General features: G+C 40.4%; 1 protein-coding gene and 1 long non-coding RNA gene across 7 annotated transcripts in view; one reads left to right on the top strand and one right to left on the bottom strand.

Moving 5' to 3' along the window:
• Positions 1–1,826: 1,826 nt before the first annotated feature.
• LOC120545060 lies at positions 1,827–4,001 on the bottom strand. Its single transcript, XR_005636623.1, has 3 exons — positions 3,841–4,001; positions 2,194–2,226; positions 1,827–1,967 (listed from the first exon to the last, which is right to left on the bottom strand). It is a non-coding gene; the product is annotated as an uncharacterized LOC120545060 (long non-coding RNA).
• A 61-nt stretch (positions 4,002–4,062) lies between these two features.
• Positions 4,063–24,479, top strand: part of sptan1 (spectrin alpha, non-erythrocytic 1) — a 60,423-nt gene continuing 40,006 nt past the window's right edge. For 5 of the 6 annotated variants that reach the window (XM_039779044.1, XM_039779043.1, XM_039779042.1 and 2 more), the window contains exons 1-9: positions 4,063–4,191; positions 16,650–16,889; positions 17,597–17,722; positions 18,327–18,467; positions 19,122–19,402; positions 19,561–19,705; positions 19,804–19,958; positions 20,190–20,325; positions 20,478–20,579. In XM_039779044.1, the coding sequence (XP_039634978.1) occupies positions 16,653–16,889; positions 17,597–17,722; positions 18,327–18,467; positions 19,122–19,402; positions 19,561–19,705; positions 19,804–19,958; positions 20,190–20,325; positions 20,478–20,579 (1,323 nt within the window). In that variant the 5' untranslated portion in view covers positions 4,063–4,191; positions 16,650–16,652. Of the gene's footprint in view, positions 4,192–7,933; positions 7,954–16,649; positions 16,890–17,596; positions 17,723–18,326; positions 18,468–19,121; positions 19,403–19,560; positions 19,706–19,803; positions 19,959–20,189; positions 20,326–20,477; positions 20,580–24,479 lie in introns of those variants that run through there. The other variant, XM_039779040.1, reaches the window with a different exon arrangement.

Raw genomic sequence — 24,479 nt, 5'->3', positions numbered from 1 at the left:
CAGCCAACTTCACCGCGCTCAGATTCCCTCAGCAGCAGCAGGGACATTCTAAAACGCTTAACGTGAAAAAGCTTAACTTTAATGTACCTAAACAATGATCAATCAAATATCAGTCAGTTATCAGTCAGATAACGTCCATAACGACTTTGGGTTAGATTTTTTGATCACTGTTTATAAACAGTGATCAAAAAATCGCTTAACGTGAAAAAGCTTAATGGTTAACCACGTTTTCCTTACAAATTCCCTTAATGAAGCAGAAACCCTTAATGTCAGCTAACGTTCATAATAATTGTACTTTGGGTTAGAATTTTTAGTTTTTCAGTGGTTATGAGGAGCAATATGAGAGAGAAATTTGGTAATCCTTGATCATTGCTCATTGATCATAGAGCGGGTAACGCCAGCTCTGCAGAGTCAGTCCCGGGGAGCGAACCGCGAGGACCGAGGTCACAGGGCTGGTGGCTAGCTGCTAGCTAGCTGCAGCAGCAGCTAATATTAGAATATTAGACCCAGCACCGGAGGTCTGATCCCCATGATCTGATCCCGAACCCCCGGTGACTCTCTGCCAGATCAGCACAAACGGCAGCAACAGAACGTTTGCTGGGATTGTTAACGGTGGCGTAACGGTAACGTTACAGCCGTGAACCGAAAGTCTATTTGCTCCGCTGGTTCGACTCTCTTCGGGCGAAGTTGTCTGTGGCGGGTAGAGACAGGGAGGCGGGGAGAGAGGGTAATAAATACATGTGACATTATGAAATAAAATTCCCCCCAAGGATTATCAAGAGTATAGCTAGGTTTCCAAAGTAATTTTGGCCTGGGCTGAACACTGGTAGGCTAGGCTGGCGCTGTTGCCTTGGAAATGACAACATCCGGTCTCTGAATATGAAAAAACAAGCCTTTTTTCGTTTCTGTTTTCGAGTGATTTTATTTTTGTTATATAAAATAGAAAATGAAAATCACAGCATATTTTAAATTTCTCCCATCCCATTTCGGCAATGAAAAAGAAAAAACGCATTGTATTTCAATTTCAAATGTCGTGTTTTAAAACGAAAATCAAATAACCATTCGTTTTTTGTTTTTTAATACCTGTTTATGAAATGAAAATCGAATGAACGAAAAAGTACACGGACCCAAAATAATGTACTGTATATGTAACGGCTCGTGCACAAATTATGTATTGTCTGATAAATCCTCATGGTAGTCTGCTGCTGAAAGAATTCTCACAGATAACACTAATGGTTGTAGAAAGACTAGGTAAGGGATAACATGCTTTTTATTCACAGTTGAACACAGTATTTGTAGCTTAGCATTAATAATGGATAGTCATTGAAAGTCAATTTATTGTTAAAGTTACAGTTGCGTTCTGCAGTTAACCATAGTCCTCATAAATCGGAAACGGACACTGGCGAAAAGACATGCATTCGACTGAATTTCCTGGGGCACTGGAGCCATCCCAGAAGTGGAACATCGAGGATATAGACTACTGTTTTGATAATTACAAGCTGTGTCACTGGTTTTGTTTTCAGCTGTGTGTGTGTGTGTGTGTGTGTGTGTGTGTGTGTGTGTGTGTGTGTGTGTGTGTGTGTGTGTGTGTGTGTGTGTCTGTCTGTCTGTCTGTCTGTCTGTGCCTGGAGACACCTACTGTAACTACCACAGAGGTGGTTTTGAATACTTGCTAGGTGTTTATAGGTGTGTGTCTGTCTATTAGCCAGATTTTGTCACCGCAATAGTGTCACAACTGTACAAGATTCAGTCATTAACTATATACAGGTTTGTAGTTGAGATCAAAATGAAGGTTGAGTTGGGGTGCCTGGTTAGCTTACCTGGTTGAGCGTGCGCCCCATGTACAGAGGCTCAGTCCTTGTTGCAGCGGCTGCGGGATGGGTTCCAATCTACGGCCCTTTGCGGCATCTCATCCAGTGTTGGGGAGTAACGGAATACATATCAATCCATTACATGATGATACTTAACTGTTTCAAAAAACGAAAAAATTAGCTATTTGCGTGATCAGTCACAATGGAGTCGTGAGAGGAGCAGCAGGAGCTAGAGGTAGAGAAGGAGCCAGAACCGGCACAACAGAGCCAGGGCAGGAATGTGTTTCTATCTTGGAAATTCAAACAACATTTCACATTAAAGAAAGAGAAGGGAGAACAAAATAAAACTGTGCAGTGCAACCTCTACTTGCCAGCAACCAACCTCCTTTCAGCGTCCAAAGACTCCACCTCCAACCTGAAGAAACATCTTAAATTAAGCCAGGGGTAGTCATCTGCTATAGTTTTACTGGTCACCTTTACGTGCAACTTTACATTCTCCTATGTGCTGATTTACTAGCCCCAGAGCCGTTGAAAGACTGACTAGCCCTGTTTGACATGCTAGCTAACGTTAATTAAAATTAGCTCGTGGTAGCTTAGACTGCGGTTAGATTTTTGTAGTATGCAGTTTGGGACTTCAAAAATCTATCTGCTTGTTCAGGTACTTGCTACTGTGGAAGCTTTTATGTTTAAATGCTTCCACATGGTTTTAGTTGTATGCATGCTCTTGTTGTTATAGCATAGGCCTACTCATACCACTTGGCTAGCAAAATGGGTTCAGGATAGTGCTAGTCTAATCTAGCATAATTCCAGTGCTTCTAATGAATGATGAACGGACCTATGTGATGGTGGCTTCTCAGATTTAACAGCTTTTATATCACTGAAAAGAAACCATCACCAATTGTAAAATATTATGATTTTGCTATTATCTCTATCTACTTATGATGATGATGGCCGCATTCCTACACTTATAAAATGCAATTCAATGTGGAATTAATCTAAGTATTCAGAATACGTTACTCAGATTGAGTAATGTAACGGAATACGTTACAAATTACATTTTTGGGCATGTATTCTGTAACAGAATATGTTTTGAAAGTATCCTTGCCAACACTGATCTCATCCTCCTCTTTCTCCCACTTTCCTGACTTAATCTGTCCTATAAATAAAGGCAAGCAAAACCCAAAAAATAATCTTCCAAATAAGGGCACCGGAAGTATGGGCCTTGCCTCCTCTACTTTACGCCCCTGGCCCAATAACTGTGCAAGATACAGTCACAAAACTTAACATATGTGTAGTTTAGATCTACAAGTAAATGAAAGCTGAGTTTGAAGATGGGTGTGGTCCTAGCATAACTAGGCACATAACTGAGCACTAACTCCATCTAGTTTAGTCTAAAATTGTCAAGCACCAGCTTTCAGTTCTAAAACCCTCCATCAGAGGATTAAACGATAGACCATAGGATCACACCAGCTGTGATGCAAAATCGGGCCAGGGATGTAAAGTGGTGGGGGCCACTGGCCCTTTCCCTACTTCCCATCCCCCTACTTCCAGAGCCTTGCTCCGACCACCACCATCTTTAAACTCGGCTTTCATTTTGATCTCAACAAAAATCACTTAACTCAAATAGTACTGCTTCAATCACACTTAAATATGGTACCTCACCTCGTTTTCAGTTACCTCAAAGCCTTTGTGAAGGCTGCCCTGTCTCTCCTTATTTATTTCGCCTTGCTGCCCCACTCTACAACATTAATTCTTGAAAGTAATATTCAAGGTATTTATCTTGCCGACAGAGAAGTCGGATGGCTGATTACACTCCACTTTTTTGAAAGAGCCAATCCTAATTCCTGTTGGAATTAAACACATTACAATATTTTCTGCAGCATCAGGTCTTTGATTAAATATAAATAAATGTGAACTTTGGCCCATTACACATGCAGAATTATTTTCTTCTTTTGTTTGATTTTTGTATGTGCAAGTACATTGAGAGCAACCAAAACCGGAGTCAAATTCCTTGTTTGTGTAGACTTACCTGGTCAATAAAGCTGATTGTGATATTCAATGATTGCTGATTTGTGCCACAACCACTAGTATTGCTTAACATTAGGCTATAGGAATATGACAATCAGGGTAAAATAAGCTGAAGTAGTAGGCCAAACTAATTTTATGTTGAGCATGTAATGATCTGAGAGGTTCGGGTACTTCCGGTATTCGTCGTTTTTTCCCGTAGAGCTGCAGAAAATTACGTCACATTTGGTAAAAAAAAAGAAAAGAAAAGAAACAGCCATCCCAGAGAGCAGAGCAGTCTTGCATCCTTCGTCGTCGATCCGTCTGAATAACCACACAAGCTCACATTCGTAAGCTCTTTCGAAAAGAGACCAAGGTATGAAAAATGCTTACATTTTTTATGTACGAATTGGCCATTTGTAAACAGATTAATTTCACAATGTAGACCGTACAAGTTGCCCTGTTCCTAATTCAATTTGTGTTCCCTGACCGCTACGGGTTTGCTAGCTCGGTGGCTAACGTTAGCGAACGTTATCTGCAAGCTTTCTTGTTGTTGGATGCTTATTACAGTATGGTAACTTGAAATAATGATAGACGGCTTGCTAGTTTGCTTCTAAAGCTGTATGTGGGTTAACGTTAGATATGATCTATTAGCCACCCTACCAAATGACACCAGTTTGCATTGACATAACGTTACATTTAATGTTAACGTCACATGCGTTGCATTCAAACATTCATAAGTCGGTATATTTAACGTCAGCTAACATAACTATTATGATTATCCCTGGAAACTGTAACGATAAAGTTATGATAATGCTGGTTAACGTATGTAAAATGTCCATGTAATCGAGCTGCTAGCGTAATCCGCTAGTTAGCTAGCTAGTTTACAACGTAACTTTATTTTGCAAATTTGGATTCACCAATATTCATTGAAATATGTCTTAAGTCACAGTTTGTACATTGTGTGTTCTGAATCTATAAATGAAATACCATTGGAATAAAAAATGGCAAGGTTACGTAGGTGGCTAACGTTACGTTAGCCTTGTCGGCCATGACTGAAAGAGAGCCGCCGCCCAGTGCAGCCTTTGGACATCTGGCCTCAGCTGTCAGTCCTCTTATTACTCTACAGTTATATAAATGCGGTGTGAATGAGTGTAACGTGACACTTAACGTTACACATCCTCTGATGAACGGATATTCTCAATTGAATGAACAATATGTTTTGACTAATTGTCAGTTGCTAGCGTTAGACCTACATGTTTTTAAGGAATGGAACAATGCTATGAAAACACTTTGATATTTCCAGCAGACTGTGACGGAATATACTTTACATGAAGATAGTTTATAGTTTGCATAAATACGGTTGTGGACAGTAAAAACAGCTGGCTTTGTGATAACGTGAGAGCGCTATTTTACACCTCCGCAACTGACCGTCAAGGCAGCTGGCTATGTCAGGGTGGTGCCAAGTTCTTCACATTCCAATTGCCCCTCCACTCTTCAAAGGAATTCAGATAGAAAGCTGCATACAGTCTACAAGATAGTGATTAACCCAATGGCGTCCTGTTGCAGAGCTCCAAGCTTGGAATCCAGGCATGGAGATCGATCATGGGAGTTGTAGTCTTTATTGCAGATGAAAATCTATCTATCTATCAGACCCCACACTAGCTGTGAATTAAATTTGCTGCCGCTAGGGTGCGTCTAGTTTTCTAGGCTACTGGACTGAAGCAGCAAACATTCAGTGTAAGAGTAAAAAATGACATAACTTTATTTATAATACGTTTATTTGATTCACAGCTGCTATATAGTGTTTTGACTTTGACAACCCAACTGCATTTTACCGTAAACTTGTGACTAGTTAACTTTCTAAAGCAGGCGCAATTGCTTGTTTGTTAAGAGTCGGGTCGGTGATTGTGAATGTGTGATTGTGTAAAGGTGTTCACGAGATGGATAGCAACCTTTCGTGAACTTGTGAATTTCGCCAGCCTTTTTTTTTTTTTTATCAAATAAAACCTGGTCGACCATAAATTGTCAAAAATACATTAGGGCTCATAGGGTTAAATAAAAAGGTTGATGATTGATCATATGATTATATGATATCATTTAATGATGTTTTATTTATGTTAAAGGTCAAGGTAATGTACAAAAACAACATTCATTTCGGGACGGTTCCGAGAAGATGGTGAGAGTTAAGGGAGAGCCCTGACAAATTATTAACTATTAAACACTCAACAGATGATTTAGTGTGGAGACAGACACTTGGCTTCATTGTCCTCTGCATTTCCCCCATTGCAGGTCAAGCAGTAAACAAGGAAGTAGGCTACTAGTTTCTATTTAGAACGAGCAAATAATATTTCTCTTTGTTTTATAACTACCCGCGGCCCTCTGAACTGCAAGCTGCTGATGTGTCTTGGGTGAGAGAGAGATAGGGAATGAGAGCGCCGTGGTGCTGTGACAGAGATATAAAACTTATTTTTTATGATTGTTTTACAGTGGTTAAGTTCTAAAGCACAGTGAGACCAAATCTATGTTGTTGTTGTCATGGCAACACTGACTGTGTGCCCCCATTTCTAACCAATGACATCCAGCCCTGGTTGCTAGCGACCCTGGTCATGTGCAATTCACATTGAAATCAACACATGTCCGACCCTCCTATCAACCTGGGTCGCGAAAGCCGACATCGTCAACGCGGGTTAACCTTTTCAAGCACAAAGTCAACCTTAGTTCATCCCTGTTTGAGCCCTCGGTGTGAAAGGGGTATAAGTAAGCACTGTAGCCTGACCTAATGTTGCTGTGATACAGAAACATAGAAGCAAAATGGGACAGCTCTTTGAGCTATACTGCCTAAAATACTTCCCAGATATTCCCAGTGCAAATACCATGTTCCTCTACGCTGCCTTATTTTAATTGGATTGTATTACAATCATCACTTGATTACATGTCATATGAATATTGTTCTCCATGTTACAAGCAAAAGTAAATGTTTTTCATTTTCTTCAAAGGAACAAGTGCATTTTTTCCCAAAACAATATTGCTCAGACTTGGGCAACAGGAAATGTACATTAGTTAGCCTAGCTGTGGTTCCAGCCAATGTTTGTAATGCAAAGTAGACATACCACAACAACAATGCATGTACTAATGTTAGACCATTCAAGGAGGGTGGGGTCAGTCGTTTCTGCAAAGTCAGCCCTGCAGTCATTTGTAATCAACCTCTTTGTTTTTTCTGCTGAGTAATATTGATAACATAGCAGCTTTTAAACACAGCTACAGTATACAGACTTTGCTATATGCCAATGCCTGTGCGCCAGTGAATGCAAACCTACATATTTCTCTTCTCTCAACTTGTACGTCTTTTTTCATTGCAACTTGAGGGTGACCATGACCCAATTATTAAAAAAAGAAAAGAAAAAAGCCCTCCCTGTCTCTAGGGCTTGTATGTTGGGCCTTCAGATATAGTACAGCCAGCTAACTCATTGTTATTCTACTGCTACCAAGAACTACTTTCCTGACATTTTGAGACTGTGGACATTTTTTCCATCTCAAATGTACAGTGATTCTTTTTTGCATTGAACGCTGAAACATTATCTTGATGAACTTCAAACATAATGCTTCCTTTTTAAAAGCATCTTATTCTGACTACTGCTGATTGCTCCTTACTTATTGTTCGATCAATGTTTTACCCTACACATATTAACCAACACAGCTACACAACATGTCACCCTTTAGTAAACCCAAACTCAAGGTAACATCCATGTTTGTCTCACTTTACTTGTGTATGTTTGTGTGTCTTTTAGTCTGTATAGGAAAGAAGATTTGACAGTGTAGGGCAGTAGTGATGTTGTTTGGCTGAGTAAAGGGATGGGAGAGAGCTGGAGGGGGGAGTAAGGGTTACGAAGCAGAGAGAGACGCATAGGCTGGGCTACAACTTGGCTTGCTCTTTTGTACAACGCAGTCACTGCAGGTGCAATGCGTCGGTCTTTGCTGCGGAGTAGATGAGACTTTGCTTCTTCAGTCACTATCAGATTGAAGGAGTGTACTACAGATGTACACATTGCTGCAGACTATGACTTTGTCTCAGATGTAGCCTTCTGATCAGCCAAGATACAAGAAAACCTGAGGATCCAGACTAGAAATATCTGATGTGTGTATGATTTTTATTTTTATTTTTTTTCACTATTTATTTTCATCCTGTCAAACTATTAACACAGGTCTTTCAGTATGACGATGTAATATTTGATTTAATTTGAATGTCATGACGATTTGGTAAGTGGCTGGTGATCTGAATTGTGCATGTTTGTCTGTGTTGGCCATTCTAATAGGCCAGGACTGTCCTGACTTATTGGTGAAGAACTCCAGTCTCATACACTCTGTATGAAAAAAAAAAAAAAAAAAATTAGACATTTGTTGATTTTTACTGCATGTCTTTAGGGAGTGTGATTATCTTTGCATGAAAATGAGTGCAATTTTACCATTAAATAGAATAGACTAAGGTATCGGTGACAGACCTTAATTCACGCAAGTTAAAAATCTGAGGGTTTGTGGTTTAGAAAACATTAAAATTAGTTTGCCTACTCCTTGATAATCAGCCTAATGTTAGGGAAAGGCTAGTTTAACTGACTTGACACGAGCTCAGCAAGTATTAAATGCTTGTGTGTGCAAGGGCTACTGGACGCATTAGTGTTGTTGTATAATCTTTTACTGTAGATTGTATTTATATAAATGTAATTTAAGATATGGAGAAAACTTGCAGTTGGTTGCTAAAGATTACAATCTTGCTAAAAAATTGCTGACTAACTACATTTGCTTTAAATTATTGATTTAGCTATTGGCAGTAATTGTGAACTTGCACATATTGGTCTATATGAATTTTAAAATTTCTTCAGATGCGTCTACTTCAATAAACTCATTTCCTGCAAAGTTCAGTTTGAGAAAAAGGAAAAGTTGTGTTATTGTTGTTATCTCATCATCCTTATCCTTTCTCCTCTGTTCCTCAGTAGGGAAATAGGCTTGCCTGGTCTCATGAGACTCTTGAATTTCCTGCAAATTCTTTTAGCTTCCATCCTCCCAGTATGGCGTAAGTATGACCTCTAAATAACAGATGGTTCACCATAGTAACAGGGAGTTGTCCAGGTCGGTTGTTGTGGACCTCTGATGATGACCGAGGATTTGGGGAAGGTCAATGTAATCTATAAATCTATTAGAAAGATGCTGTATTCTCTCAGACAGGATCTTAAGTCAGGATGTAGCCGTGCCCAAGATTACTTCATACGTTCTGTACTTTGCTAACAGGCATCTTTTATTTCTTAAGTGGAATGTGTTCAGACTGCAACTTGGCGTTAACATGGATTTAGGGTCAAACCTTTCAATTGCCCCCTCTGCAATCAGAAGGTGTGTTTTTAATCAGTGTAGCAGTTTATTGTCAATATAGCATTTACTTGTAAGGGTTTAGATTTCTGTTATGTCCAGGAAGGATGCATAGACCTTTTTAATGAATAGTCCACATCATTTCCAGTATGTGAGCGATAATTTTAATGGAGTGAATTGATAACCCTCCATTTATGATAGTTGCAGGCAGCCGTTGTTTAGGCTATGAGGTAGCTAAGCTAGCAGGGCAGTCCTTCTGGCTGCATTGTTGGCTTTGAGGGAGAAATCTGAGTCAAGGAATTTTATTAATTTATATTCCAGTTGCTCAAGTTCCTTGAGTAATTGTCCAGCGATAGCTTTTGTTGCCACGTTAGTTCAGTCCACATAGAACATAGGATATTTTTGCTTTAATGGTTTGCTCCTAACAACCATTTTATTCTGCATAATTTCTAAACCGAGAGAGGTGGTCACTTTGCATTGGCTGTTTCTGGGCCTGTAAAATTGGACTTTGGAAGGGTGATGACTTTGAAAGTCACATGCAGCGGGCATAGTTCAGTTTCCACCCAGCATTACATTTGAAATATGCCTGTAAGAGATGAAAGAAAGGGAAATAGGTAGGGGTGTGCAAAAAATTTGATTCACAATTATTATTATTTTTTTTTATTGTATGTCTACTGCAATCACATGGATAAAGTAACTACATTTACATACTGCGACTCTTTTTTTTTTTAATCGAGAATTGTTTTTGAATTGAAAATCGATTTTGAATCGAATCTTGAGCCTGAAAATCAATATCGAATCATGAATATTTCTGGATCGTGCACCCCTAGAATTAGGGTTATTTGACTACAACCATCTATGGACTAGAAGCTAGCAGTGCTGCTGGCTGATATCAGTGTGGGTGTTTCCTGGAGAGAGCAGAAAACCCCCACAGAAAAGCAGTGAAGTGAAGAGAGGGAAAGCTGTTATCTACTGATACAAGATGGGAGAAAGTGCTATCAGCAGTTGCAGGGCTGTATTTAGGGGTGTCAGAGAAATGTAAGCAGCCCTGCTCTGATGCTTATTTTGTCGAATATTCCAGATATATTGAATTTAAATCATTAAAGTTAATTCCAGATACTATGAGACTTTATATTGAACCACGTATATATTTGACTGTCTTACCCCTCAGTTATTAGGGTATCTACTACTCTTAACAGACTAGTCATCTTTATATTGAGTTGTAAGTATTTGCTGTGTCTTTGCAATTTTGTAATCGCACATCCTGGTGAGATTTAAGCTTGGTAAGCTTTTTCAGCCACTTGCCTTTTGGGCCATAGGGCCATAGTGAGTGAACTTGTAATGAGAGATAAACAATGCAATATGTGCATATATTCAGAATCAAGAATCAGAAAAGGGTTTATTGCCAAGTAAGTAACTCTTAAGAAGAATGGGCAGGTTTATAGTCCAGGATGTAGGTGGGGTAGGGGGGGGGGGTTAAGTGTCAATGTCAGTGGGAGTCCAGAGCCTTGTTAATGAGAGCCTTAAGGCCGGGACACATCAGGCCGATTATCCGTGCTGGGACAGTCTGGCGAGGTCAGTGACTCAAATCTGTTCGGTGTGTCCCGTGCCGTCGTCCGTCTGGGGGGCTGTCGGCGTTCGTTTTGGCCGACCTGACATGTTCGGTCGGCGGCAAGGAAGTCGGGACTCACCCGGAAATGACGAGCGGAATGAGGTGACTACAGTCTCTCAAAATCTGATGAAAATCTTTTAAACTGACCTTTGTTGAGCTGAAATGAAGACAGATTCAGCAACTGCACGGCCTATTTCTCGCTTAAAATGTTTTCAGAAACACGTATCGGTGAACTATTTTAGTACAATATGAGATCGTATTCTGAACGGCCGCCATGACAGTCTGGCTTTCAATTTCCGGAGAAAACAAACCCATGTGACGCGTTCGTCCAATCAGCTGCCGGTTTTCATTTTTTGGGCAACACTACAGATTAGCGCCGCCTGCTGTTATAGAGATGTATTACGTCTCGTCTTTTTGGTCTGTTCTGTGGCAGTTTTTTTTTTTTCCAGACTGATCATATCGACGGGGTTTTCTGTCAACGGTCGGCCGTCGGCTATATGTCTCCCGGCCCTTAAGGAAAAAGGGCAGGTTAAAAGGTAGGCCAAGGCCACGTACTCGTTGGGAGTGTTACATTGCTATTTGGCATAGCGAAGGCCAGCCCCCTCTTTTTTTTTTTTAAGAGTGCAGTCTCGTCCTTATCGAACATGCCTAGTATTTATGGTGTCTTGTTGATTGTGTCAGTCTAACCAATGAAATTCCAGCGGTGTATGTCACCAGTCTTCTACACTTGTTTCAACCTGGTAAATGTCAAATGGGTCTTTACATTGGAGTGAGGAGGTAAGAGATCACTCCTGATCCAAATCATACATATTCAAAAATGTGGAACTTTGTGAGAGAAGGTGTCAGTTACATTTGTGTCTGTCCCATTCTGCTGACATCACTGTGCAGAATAAGGCTGAGGTCAGTTAAATCCCTGAGACAATTTAGACTGTGAACTGGGGCAAGTTAGGAGACGGGAAAGGGGTGCCGGTTAACATTCTGGACCGTCACTTTTTTCAGGCAGTGGATTGATGGCACTAATTGGCTTGCAGTATATTCTAGGGCTGCTTGATTATGGGAAAAAATATAATCACGATTATTTTGGTCAATATTGAAATCACGATAATTTAACACGATTACTTGTTGACTTCTGGAAAGATGTTGCAGTTACTGAACTTAAAAAACAGTGGAAAAAGTTAAATAAATCAACAGTAAAAAAAAAACTTTGCCTTAATATTTTTCCTATTGAAACTTTATTTTTTCATTCAGAACACAAAGAGAAAATAAGAGTTTACTTGCAAAACGTAATGAATTAAATAATTGTGTTTCTCGATTATTCTGTTTTTGTGATCATTGGCAGCCAAAATCATAATCGCGATTATATTTTGATTAATTGCACAGCCCTAGTATATTCACTGAAACCATATTGTTATATAGGCTCACTGGGAAGCTTGCTTGTCTGGAAAGCTAATGGTAACTCTGGGGACCAAAGCATCTCTGTCCTCTGGCTCTGGTTAAAAGCCCACTGCAACTGCACTGCTGACTGCACTAATCCTCCTATTGAGTGTAGACATTGACCAGAAGACTATCTCTCATCTATCCATCGCTTTTTGTACCTATCTGCAACATCAACAAAAACCCACTCATCTACATTAAGGCCTGACAGACTCCACACGCAGCCCTACCCTCACCCTGCACTCAGCTTGGACATCAACTATTGTACTTTTGGTTTGGTTAGACCGATTAGTATCTATCTCCCTTTTCATCTTTGTGTCAGTCTGTTCATGGGTGGAGTCTGGAAATAAAAAAATATTCTCAACTATGCTGTGGTTAATTTTTTTGATTTCTCACTGATAAAAGCTACCAGTTAACCACAGAATTGAAAGTCACACCTTGATTAGCTTTACTGATGATTGCTTTCATTTAGAATGTTTATTTTTATTTTTTTATTGCAGCTCTGCAGTCTGTGCTGCCCATGCTCTATTAATGGCCTCTTCCTAGAAATGATTCTGGTGTGAATGCCTGTTTTAGATTATGTTTTTTCATGTTTCAAAAAGGTTGCTAGCTAGACATTAGCGCCGGGACAATATGCTTTTGTCCCGATTCGATTCTTTCAAGATACATGGGTGCCGAATAGATGTATGTTGCAATTTGTATTTATAGCAGTACTACAAGTATTGCAATTCGATAGTTTGAGTATTGCGATTTTCTTTTCCTTCTTTAACACAATCAAAAGTTGAATAATACACATCTAGAGTCAATATATCATGAGGCATTTCTAAAAACATTGTTTTGTAAAAAGAATGCGCATCACATGTATTTCCTTTTGTGAAGAAGTAAATAATGTATTTTCTGCTTTCGGTCTGTTTTGATGGAAACAGATATTATGTAGGGGCTGTGGCTAAGTGGTAGAGAGGTCGCCTGCCAATCGGAAGGTTGGTGGTTCGATCCCTGGCCCTGCAGTTCCATGTTGAAGTGTCCTTGGGCAAGACACTGAACCCCGAGTTGCCCCCGATGCTGCGCCATCGGAGTGTAAATGTGTGTGAATGTTTATCTGATGAGCAGGTGGCACCTTGTATGGCAGCCTCGGCCACAGTGTATGAATGTGTGTGAATGGTTCCTGTACTATGTTAAAGCGCTTTGAGTAGTCATCAAGACTAGAAAAGTGCTATATAAAAACTGTCCATTATGTAGCGGTAATGTATAAACGGACAATATTTCTGTGAATCAAAAAAGAATCGCAAAATATCACGATACATACAATTTCGATTTCCACCCCCACCCTACTAGATATTACCCACAGTTTTAGGCTACGTTGACCATGGGGCCAGAGGCACAGTGGACAGAGAATCTGACTGCAGCGTTTCCATTGTGTAGTGAAGCCTAGGCACTGTTCGCATGCATGTGGAATTTCCGCTCCCACCCATGTTTGGCATTTTACTATTTCAGACGCTGGCCCCTTGGTTACTCAGCTTGAGACAGGATGGGGGATTTTTGTTTTTGGCAAAATGTCTTGTTCTTTATATCCTGCCTCATAGTTCCCAGCCAAGTTCCTGTTAAAGGAGTAAAGTTATATTGATTTAAGAGAGACTGCAAGGATTAACTAACATTTCTCAGCTGAATGATTATGGTGTAGTGAATATTAGCTGCTGTGTTTCAACAATGAAATTCTGCATGTTTTGTCAGGATTAGGCTATGACTGAAAGTCACTGAAAAAACTGCAGCGCTATCCTGTCCATCTCAGCCAAGAACGGAGATATATCTGTCTGACCAGTCTGATGTGTGTAGAGGTCTTTGTGGTTATACCGTAGCAGTATAATTTCCGGCGATGTAATGATGTTAGACAAAGCGAACGGCTGTGCATAATGCCACTGCCGTGTGGTGCAACGCTGGCGATGTTGACGCTAGAACTTTTTTTGCTGCTTAATAGAAAGTTAAACTTTCAACGTTCTCCTTTTTACATGATTGTTACCAGCCGACCTTCCCTTTTTAAGACAGGTGGCCATGTGGGCAACGTGTGTATGTTAGTCCGACAGGGTTTGTTATGGGAAGTGAGGCTCAAGTTATTTTCCTCCCTTTTTATGAAACCATGTTAGGTTGTAATGCTGATTGGATGGAAATAAATGTCTTATTTAGTACAATGCCGAATTTTTCAATTTGTTATCACGTTATTTGTGAAAATATGCAAATAAAGTAAAAAATAAAATAAAAACAAGTGAGGCTCTCCCATGTGCTTTTCCATGGGTAGTGAACCTACAGTAGTTAGTGTTTTAAGTTCGCTGCAAAGATGAAATAAATCGCCTGATTAATGCAACGTTATCACGACGTCTCCCGGCCATTTTTCACCACAGTGTTGCCAGGAAGCTGCTACTAGCCAGGCTATAACTAATAGAGTTAGCCTAAAGAATCAAGGGGTCTGTCCCAACTAACGTCACGGTTTGCAGTCTCATAGCTGGAAACGTAAAACTACTCTACAACAGACGTCTGTGTCTGATATAATGTAATTTACACTGATTTAAAGGTCCTATGACTTGCTGCTTTTTGGATGCTTTTATGTAGGCCTCAGTGGTCCCCTAACACTGTGTCTGAAGTCTCTTTCCCGAAATTCAGCCTTGGTGCAGAATTACAGCCACTACGAGCCAGTCCCACAATGAGCTTTCCTAAATGTGCCATTTATGTGTCTGTAGCTTTTAAATGCTATTGAGGAGGAGAGAGGGTGAAAGAGGTGGGGCAAGGTGGAGGGTGGGGGTGTGGCCTTGACCAACTGCCATGCTTCGCTCGTTTGCAAGCCATGATGTCTCTGTTTCTCATGAGCGGGCCAAATTCTCGGGGCGGGCAAAGCAGAGAAAGGGGAGCTAACCTTTCCCCTTATGATGTCATATTGGGAAGATTCCAGATCGGCCCATCTGAGCTTTCATTTTCTCAAAGGCAGAGCAGGATACCCAGCGCTTGGTTTACACCTATCGTCATATCTAGCCACTGGGGGACCATAGGCAGGCTAGGGGAACTCATGGTAATGTTAAAAAACCTCAAAGTGAAATTTTCATGCATTGGGACCTTTTTAAGTGTTCTTGGATACACAGTTTGTTGCTAGTGCGCGACAAGCAGGCTCTGCATGCACAGCAACCCACCAATCAATGTTGATCAATTCATCATACAAACAAAGCAGGCCCCGCTTTAGAAACCTGAAATTTCACTGATTCACTTTAAATCAAACGGTGCCAAATTTCGGTACCCGACACACACGCAGAGCTGTGGTGCGGACGGAGCGAAACAACGTACTGTGTTTGTTAAAGTCACATTAAGTCACGGCAATGCCAGTAAAGTTGAAATAGTTTGAACTTTGAGAGCAGCTCAAAGCGGCAAATCCGAGCGGTGCGCGACACCAGGTGTAGTGCAGGGGTGGGTAGCGGGGGGTAGCTCAAATCTCTTTACATAAATATTTTTTTCTACTACTATGGGCCAACAGTTAACAGAAATGATTAGACATACATTTAAATGCCCTCTGTAAATGGTGTCCTGCTGGTAAATTTTACAACTTGACCTACTTTCACTTAAGTACGGTGCAGTAAAATCAATCAGATGTCCGTGATCTGCGTAACGTACAGTGGGACATTTGCCTTCAACAGAGCGACAGTAATAACCTAATATATCATCATTACTGAGATTAAACTACATTCTCGGTTATGTTTGCACTGAATAACGCATTCAATAAACAGAAACATAACTCATGAACAGATGCGCAGTATTAGCTCACACATAAAATAGCACCTTCGTGAATTAGCCTACTTTTGCTAACGTACATTCATAAATCCTGCATAACATCGTCCCGTACCTACAGGACCTCAGACTTACTTATTGATGCACGCACAGAGTAGTGTCGACAAACTTAGTCCAATGAGGGGAGAAAGGAAAGTGTGATAGCGTTGCACGTTAACGCTTTTTTCTCTCACTCGAGACTGCTGTGTCCAACGTTACTAGAAGGTAGAGCGAGCTACAACTGAAAGGGATAGAGAGAGAGAATGTATCACTACAGCCAATTCAGTCCGCTCAAAGCGATGGTTCGATGATTCACAAATAGGTTGGACGTAAGGGGGGGGAAAAGTAGCTTCCACTTAAGAGGCCCTATCTTGCACCATGCGCAGCGCAAAGCCCGAAGCAAGTGTCTTTGTTAGTTTAAGACCGACGCACTTGTAAATATATGTATATACGATATCGTCCATCAGCACAACCCTAGCATATAATGTCAATATTTAGGTAAAGTTTTTAAAATGTTTCATTAAATAGATGTGCGTAGTATTCTTCTATACTTATAAAGAATTATTTTATGCTGTGTACATGCTCGTAACTTACTTATGAGTCCTGTTATGGTATGTTTCCAGAAAATGGACACCACAGGGGCTAAAGTGCTGGAGACAGCTGAAGACATCCAAGAGCGCCGACAGCAGGTGCTAGACCGCTACCGACGTTTCAAGGATCTCTCGATTATGCGCCGGACGAAGCTGGAGGATTCATACCGCTTTCAGTTCTTCCGCCGCGACGCCGATGAGTTGGAGAAGTGGATCCAGGAGAAGCTACAGATCGCCTCTGATGAGAACTACAAGGACCCTTCCAACCTGCAGGTTTGTCAGGCGGGTTTTTATGTTTATGTGCAGTTTCTGAACCCTATTCAGGGCTTTCCCTAGGTTTGTGGAAGAGTTAGATGCATATATTTGGCAGGGGGTTTAGGGATCGTCCCTAAAGAAAATGTTAAGTTTTAAAGTGAAAAAGAAAATGCAATTTCACATCATTTTGAACTATTATTATTACCATATCTGTGTCAGTGAGCGGGTAATAAATAAATAAATAAATAAATAAATAACCTGCAAAATGCTTAAAGACAAAACTTGCTAAAGTCCACTACACGGTACGCACTACACTGGGGTCCACTACAATCATTAGATCTGAGAAAGTCATTTATCGTGTGTGTGAGAGACTGAGAGAGGGGTGTGACGATAAAGGTGCAGAATTTAGTCTGTACTACACAGGTGTGTGTGTGTGTGTGTGTGTGTGTGTGTGTGTGTGTGTGTGTGTGTGTGTGTGTGTGTGTGTGTGTGTGTGTGTGTGTGTGTGTGGTGTGTGTGTGTGTGTGTGTGTGTGAAAAAAAATTGCCACATTGTCAGTTATTTGCTTACTTGGCAGGCAATTTGGATCGTGTGCTCTGATAAATTTCGCATGTACTTATAATAATTTGTCATAATTTTGTTTTTATAAAAACTTCTGCCTGATTTCAAAAAATAACTTGTAAAATATTATACATTTTATATATTATGTCTGTTCTTGTACACAGGGTAAGCTGCAGAAACATCAGGCCTTTGAAGCTGAAGTTCAGGCCAACGCTGGGGCAATTATTAAACTGGATGATACTGGAAACCTTATGATCAGCGAAGGCCACTTCTCCTCTGAGACCATTCGAGTAAGGCACACATGTGATCACACAGATGTGTTCACTCTAATATGCATATTTCCTGTCCACTGTTAACCTGCTCCATCGTATTCAGTCCTACACGCCTTACCGGACACAACAAAGACCCATATTTACAAGTGTCAATATGGGAGAATATATACAAGTAGGTGTAGAGCTGCTGTGGTCAGTGTGTGACTCTTGAGTGCTGCGAAAATTCTTCCGGATCCAGATCTTCGCAAAAAGCTATCCCTTCTTGTCATTCTGTTGTTAGGAAGGACTAACAATTTATTGCATGTGGTTCGTCTCACAAGGTAATGGTGCGTGTGGAATTTATTTTTTTTTAGTTTAAGGGGGTATTTTTAAACAGATGTCCTAGTATAATGAATACATTTAAAACTCCAGTACTCCCTTTTTTATTTATGATACAGATGGAATTGTCTATAATTCATTATAGAGGACAAGCTACAATGATATTCTGTATTTGTTGGAGTGGAGATGTTTGCCCACTAATCTTTCACGCATTTACTTTTTTCATACTTCTTTTAACCTTCCTCTCCTCTTTTTACTTTTTTACTTATTAAAAAAAAAAACTTCCTTCCCTTGTGTGCACTAGACTCGTCTTGAGGAGCTGCATCGCCTATGGGACCTTCTGCTGCAGAGAACCAAGGAGAAGGGTATGCGTCTCCTGCAGGCCCAGAAACTGGTCCAGTACCTGCGTGAGTGTGAAGATGCCCTGGACTGGATTACTGACAAGGTCAGATTCTCAAAATATTACTGCTGGAGTGAACAAATATTTCATATATTTTTGTGTTTAGGGGCATTTTTAGGAGTGTTCAGATTAAGTCTTACAGTTTTCTTCTAGCCACTTGGGAGAAAAATGGAAATACTGTATTTGCACTTTAGTTGCTCTAATAAAAGTTCAAAACAAACCAAAAAGAGCTGTCCTCATTTAAAGGAAATGGTAATTGGAGTTTGAAGCTAAAAAGATTGAGACTTATGGTACCAATTAATTTGAATGGGAAATGACAACCAGTTTTGTCAGGCAACACAAGGGAAATATTTGATTAACCAGTAACTAGTAGATAAAAATAAGCATCTGAAATTAAAATGCAAGAGCTATGACAAGCCCTAAGTGCACAAAGACTCTTAAAGTTGAACGAATTGTGAGGCAGTTCAGTTGGTAGTTGGAGGGATGAAATAGTGTTGCTCAAATGTTAGCTGTTAGGAGATGTAAGCTGTTAGGAGTGTGCCACCTTAAATGACCTTCAATTTGACTTTATGATTGGAAACAACCTTATTCACACGTTGTAAATGTAATGATTAATAAGCAAATTTATATAGCTTTAAAGCATAGACATTTGACTTAATTGTAAAATTTGCGTCAATGTTATTCCTCTTCTACGTGTAGGAGGCCATGGCCACCTCTGAGGAGCTAGGCCAGGACCTGGAGCATGTGGAGCTTCTGCAGAAGAAGTTTGAGGAATTCCAGACTGACCTGGCTGCCCACGAGGAACGTGTGAACGAGGTGAACCAGCTGGCAGCCAAGCTGATACAGGAAGCCCATCCTGAAGCTGAGCTCATAGTTCGCAAGCAGGACGAGGTCAACGCAGCCTGGCAGCGCCTGAAGGGACTAGCTCAGCAGAGGCAGGGCAAGCTGTTTGGGGCTGCTGAGGTGCAGCGCTTCAACAGGTAAACAACATGTAGACAGCCAGTTGATTGTATTGTAAGCAACTATGTATCTGTTATGATATGGACACTATATTTGGTGATTTTTATCAGGCTCTTTTTAAGAAATGGTATTTTGACACAGTGTAAATACAAACCTGTGTGTTTGATTCCAACAACAGGGATGTGGATGAGACCATCAGTTGGATCAAGGAGAAGGAGCAGCTGATGGCCTCTGATGATTTTGGTCGTGACTTGGCCAGTGTGCAGGCTCTGCTTCGCAAACATGAGGGTCTGGAGAGAGACCTTGCTGCCCTGGAAGATAAGGCAAGAAGATGCTTAACAGAATATCAACATATGTACAGTTAAAGAAGAAGTTAAAAAAAACTTCTTATTGTCTCTCCTTTTTCTTCTATTTCAACCAGGTCAACACACTGGGTGGTGATGCAGAGCGCCTGCAGCAGACACATCCACAAAATGCCTCCCAAATCCATCTAAAGAAGGATGAACTCATCACCAACTGGGAACAGATTCGCACTTTGGCCGCTGAGCGCCACGCCCGCCTGAACGACTCCTACCAGTAAAATACAAGACACCGCTTGTTGCTAAACTGCCAATATACTGTTTGCTGAGCCGCATCACTGTTATTTGATACATCAAAAATGTGCTACATATGTTGTTTTTTTTAGAGTAGAACACCAGAACTGCTTTTCCACAGGCAGATATTTTCTCAGTGACAGTAAACTAAAACATAAACCTTTCTCTGCAGAATTCTGCTCACTTCTTCCCTTTTGTGTCAATCTCTTTTTAGTTTGCAGCGTTTCACTGCTGACTTCAGGGATCTGACCAGCTGGGTGACAGAGATGAAAGCCCTGATCAATGCTGATGAACTTGCCAATGACGTGGCTGGAGCTGAGGCTCTACTAGACCGCCACCAGGAGCATAAGGTAAAATCTCTGATAATACACCATGTCAAGGATCTTGAAAATTTGATTCACATTTTAGCTTTGTCTTTTTAAAAGCTAAATAAAAAATAAAATGCAATATTTATTTCACATGGAAAAAGAAGCAATATAAGATTGTCTTTTGTGTTTCCCAGGGAGAGATTGATGCCCATGAAGACAGCTTTAGAGCTACTGATGAAGCTGGCCAGGCCTTGCTCAATACAGGACACTACGCCTCTGAGGAGGTCAAGGAAAAGGTAGGACAATGACAGCATCCAGATTGTACTTTTGTGTGATACCTATCTATACAAGCACACTACCATGTGCCATCAGGGTCCGAAATTAATACTCGCCAGTCGCCAAATGCGGGTAAATTTTCAGTTTGGCAAGTAAATCTCAGAGGGCTATCCGCCACATGGCGAATAAATGTTTGTACCAAAACACGTACACACATACACATTGGCGCAGACGCCAGCCACCATGTCACTTCTGTTTACTGATAGCTAGCGTTTACCTCAGGCTAATTAATTAGCTTGTAAGTCAAGATTTTTGGCAGCCAGCCTTCCAAAAGAAAGCACAATGAAATTAAAAGTTAACCGATCATTAACCGTTGACGATTATCAGGAAACAGAGTCTCAGTTCACCTGTGCGGGAGGCTCTGACACACTTTCCGCACTCCGTGTCCACGGACAGCTGCAGGCTTGTAACGGTGTTGATATTCTGTGCATTGTCGGACACATGCAGCCACTTTCCTGAAACCGCTTTCTGGATACAAGTATACAGCGGCCCGCAGCATGTATGTTCGAGTCTGTCTCCACCGCCTCCACCTGCAGGTTGTCAGCTGTGTGTCCGCCTGTTATACTCTCAGACGGTAACCTAGAAATCTAGACGCACCCTAGTCGCAGCAAATGTAATTTGCAGCCAGGGTCAGTCTAGCAACTCTCCGTTGGCTTGCGAGCTGGAAAAACCAAATTCTGGTCAGGCCAATCACATCATGTATAGAGTCAGTGGGCGGGCTTAACATAAGGACGGCACAGTTGCGACGGTTCCGCCTGAATTCCCTGCTACTTGAAAACAAAGAAGATGGCTGCTGCTGCTGGCGAACAGCGGTCTTTCAAAACGGCTTTAGCGGTGACTCTGGAAGACTTGGATTTAAGCACTGAAGTCATTCTTAAAAAAGGAGGATGCGTTCGGAGTTTGCCGACTGGATACAGAAAAAGTTTAATCTATCAACTAGCGTTGCTCTGGTTGTCTAGGAGTGCAGAGGAAATTTGAAAGACAACGGTTTATCCCGCCCCTCGGATTGAGTCCTGCCAATGGTGAGTTTCCAGACCCAACATCTTGATGTGGGTCTGGCTTGTCAGGCTACTCAGACGGCTGATTTAACACATAGCTGTCACGTAGCTCTCCACAAGCAGAAAAAAGAGGAGCTTAAAACGCAAATTGCTGGTTCAAAGTTAGGATTAGCAAGTTAACCCTCATGCCCTTTTCGGTCATTTTTGTACATTTTTCTCAAGTTTTTTTTTTCATTTCGTGATCATTTTTGCTGTGTTACTTCTTATGGCATGAAATTTTGTAAGAATTCTTCTTTTCAGTCAAATTTTTTAAATCCAGTGTTTTTTACTCTTACATGTCTTTTATACTTAAATGATTCATTTTGTACCCTCTAGACACCTTCGAGGCAAAAATGTCCACGCACACAAAAACTGTTATTAAATCATCATATATCAATATTTTTTTCTGCTTTTTTTTCATGAATCACTTAAACAACTTCTTACCTAATCAAAACCACCAAACATTCAATCATTTTCAGGATTTTAACCCTTTAAATGCCAGTTTATGTATTTGAAGTATGTCATTTTTTATAAAAAAACCAAAAATCTACATCTACATATAATGAATAATATGTAGATGGGGCTTTGGTGGTAATTAGAGGCTTGGATATGTCAAATATAAGCAACAAAACTGATTTGATTGCATTAGTATTTTTTATGTAATTCCAGATACTCCCTCTGGACACCTTCGAGGCAAAAATGGCCCCATTGACTTCCATTATAACCACATGTTTTGATCTCACTGCCTTTACAGTATAAAACCATGCATTCTGTAATGTCAGCATTTCATTTGGAAGAAAACTAGTCATATTTGACATTTTTACAGTATTTCACCAGATTCAACCATTTTGCCCTTGTAGGCCGCATGCATGAAATTGAAGTTATTTTATGGAAGGTATGTTGAATGTATGGAATGGTATGGAAAGAATGGAGTAAATCTGTTTTTGAAGCGACTAGAATAAAAAAAATCCTTTATTTGATGTAAAACAACAACTATTAGTGTGTTTATGCACCTGGCTCTAAAGAAGGAGACAGACCTGGAGCAAAGAGAAGGAGCCTTTTATCTTTCAGCCAACTGCAGGACTCATCTGAAGATGACACAAGTTTCTGGAGTCTGACAAAATGGTCACTGGTGTCCTCCAACTCTGTGAGTGCCTCTAACCCTTCCTCTTAAAGTGGAGAAGACACTGAAAAATCCTGTCCATCCTAACATTGAATGGACAGTGAAGAATTGGCAAGTCTGGTCTCCATCTAATACATAGACGCTAGTGCGCAACATTCAAGCACCGAACCGGCATGATGTCAGAGCCCAGGAGATATGCCATATCAAGAATCCATGATGTGGCATCCTCTTTCGACCTTTTCTTCACCCCTGACTTGATCCAGCTGATTCAGGAAATGACAAACCTAACGGGAGGTGTTCAATCTCAGGATGGAGTGATGTGGATGCTCAAGAGATTTTAACATACATGGGACTTCACACCTGGCTGGTGTGTACCGTTCCAAAGGGGAATCCACCCTAGCCGGGGATTTCCATAGTGGGAGATCAGTCTTCAGGGCCACCATGTCCCACAAACGATTTGAAATGATAAAGCCCAGTTTACAGCACATGCAGGAGACAATGTTTTTATTCAAGCATGTCTTCAAAGACACATGAAATGCATCCTTCAAAAGATGCCTTTTTTCAGCCCTAAAATGATCATTGCTTGCTTACAGGTTTACACAAACTCTCACAAAACACATACCATATATATATATATATATATATATATATATATATATATATATTATATATATATATATATATATATATATATATATACACACATATATACACATACACACACACACACACACACACACACACACACACACACACACACACACACACACACACACACACACACACACACACACACACACACACACAGCTCCATAATATAACTATAATTTCATGCATCTGCCTACAAGGGCAAAATGGTTGAATCTGGTGAAATACTGTAAAAATGTCAAATATGACTAGTTTTCTTCCAAATGAAATGCTGACATTACAGAATGCATGGTTTTATACTGTAAAGGCAGTGAGATCAAAACATGTGGTTATAATTAGAGATGGCCCGATACCATTTTTTGCTTCCCGATACCGATTCCGATACCTGAACTTTATGTGTCGGCGATACCGTAAACCGATCCAATACAAGGCCTCCATATTTTATTATTTTTAACAACTGTATACTACTATCCCTGTATGGATGTGATATTATTTCTATCTTTGTTGTCGGTCTGGCTTAGGTTAAACTCTTTGTGAAACATGAACAAACACAAACAATGAATGCCGTAGAACTTTCTCATATTATCCAGTCTGTCAAGTCAGTTATATACGGAAAAAGAACATAAATAAACTACTTTAACGTAGATTTTCTTTAGGGCTTTATTACATGGTATTGGATCCGTGCATAATCTCCAGTACTTCCCGATACCGATACCAGCGTTTTAGGCAGTATCGGAGCCGATACCGATACTGGTATCGGTATCGGACCATCTCTAGTTATAATGGAAGTCAATGGGGCCATTTTTGCCTCGAATGTGTCCAGAGGGAGTATCTGGAACTACATAAAAAATACTAATGCAATCAAATCAGTTTTGTTACTTATCTTTGACATATCCAAGCCTCTAATCCCCACCAAAGCCCCATTCCCCTATGATTTATTTTATGGAAAATAATTTATGTTTTGTTGGGTTTTTCATAAATAATTGTTACTTCAAAGATTTAAAACTGGCATTTAAAGGGTTAAAATCCAGAAAATTATTAAATTTATGGTA

The sequence above is a fragment of the Perca fluviatilis genome, chromosome 17 (genome assembly GCF_010015445.1).
Source record: "Perca fluviatilis chromosome 17, GENO_Pfluv_1.0, whole genome shotgun sequence".
NCBI lineage: Eukaryota > Metazoa > Chordata > Actinopteri > Perciformes > Percidae > Perca > Perca fluviatilis.
This window is presented reverse-complemented; position numbering and strand designations above follow the sequence as displayed.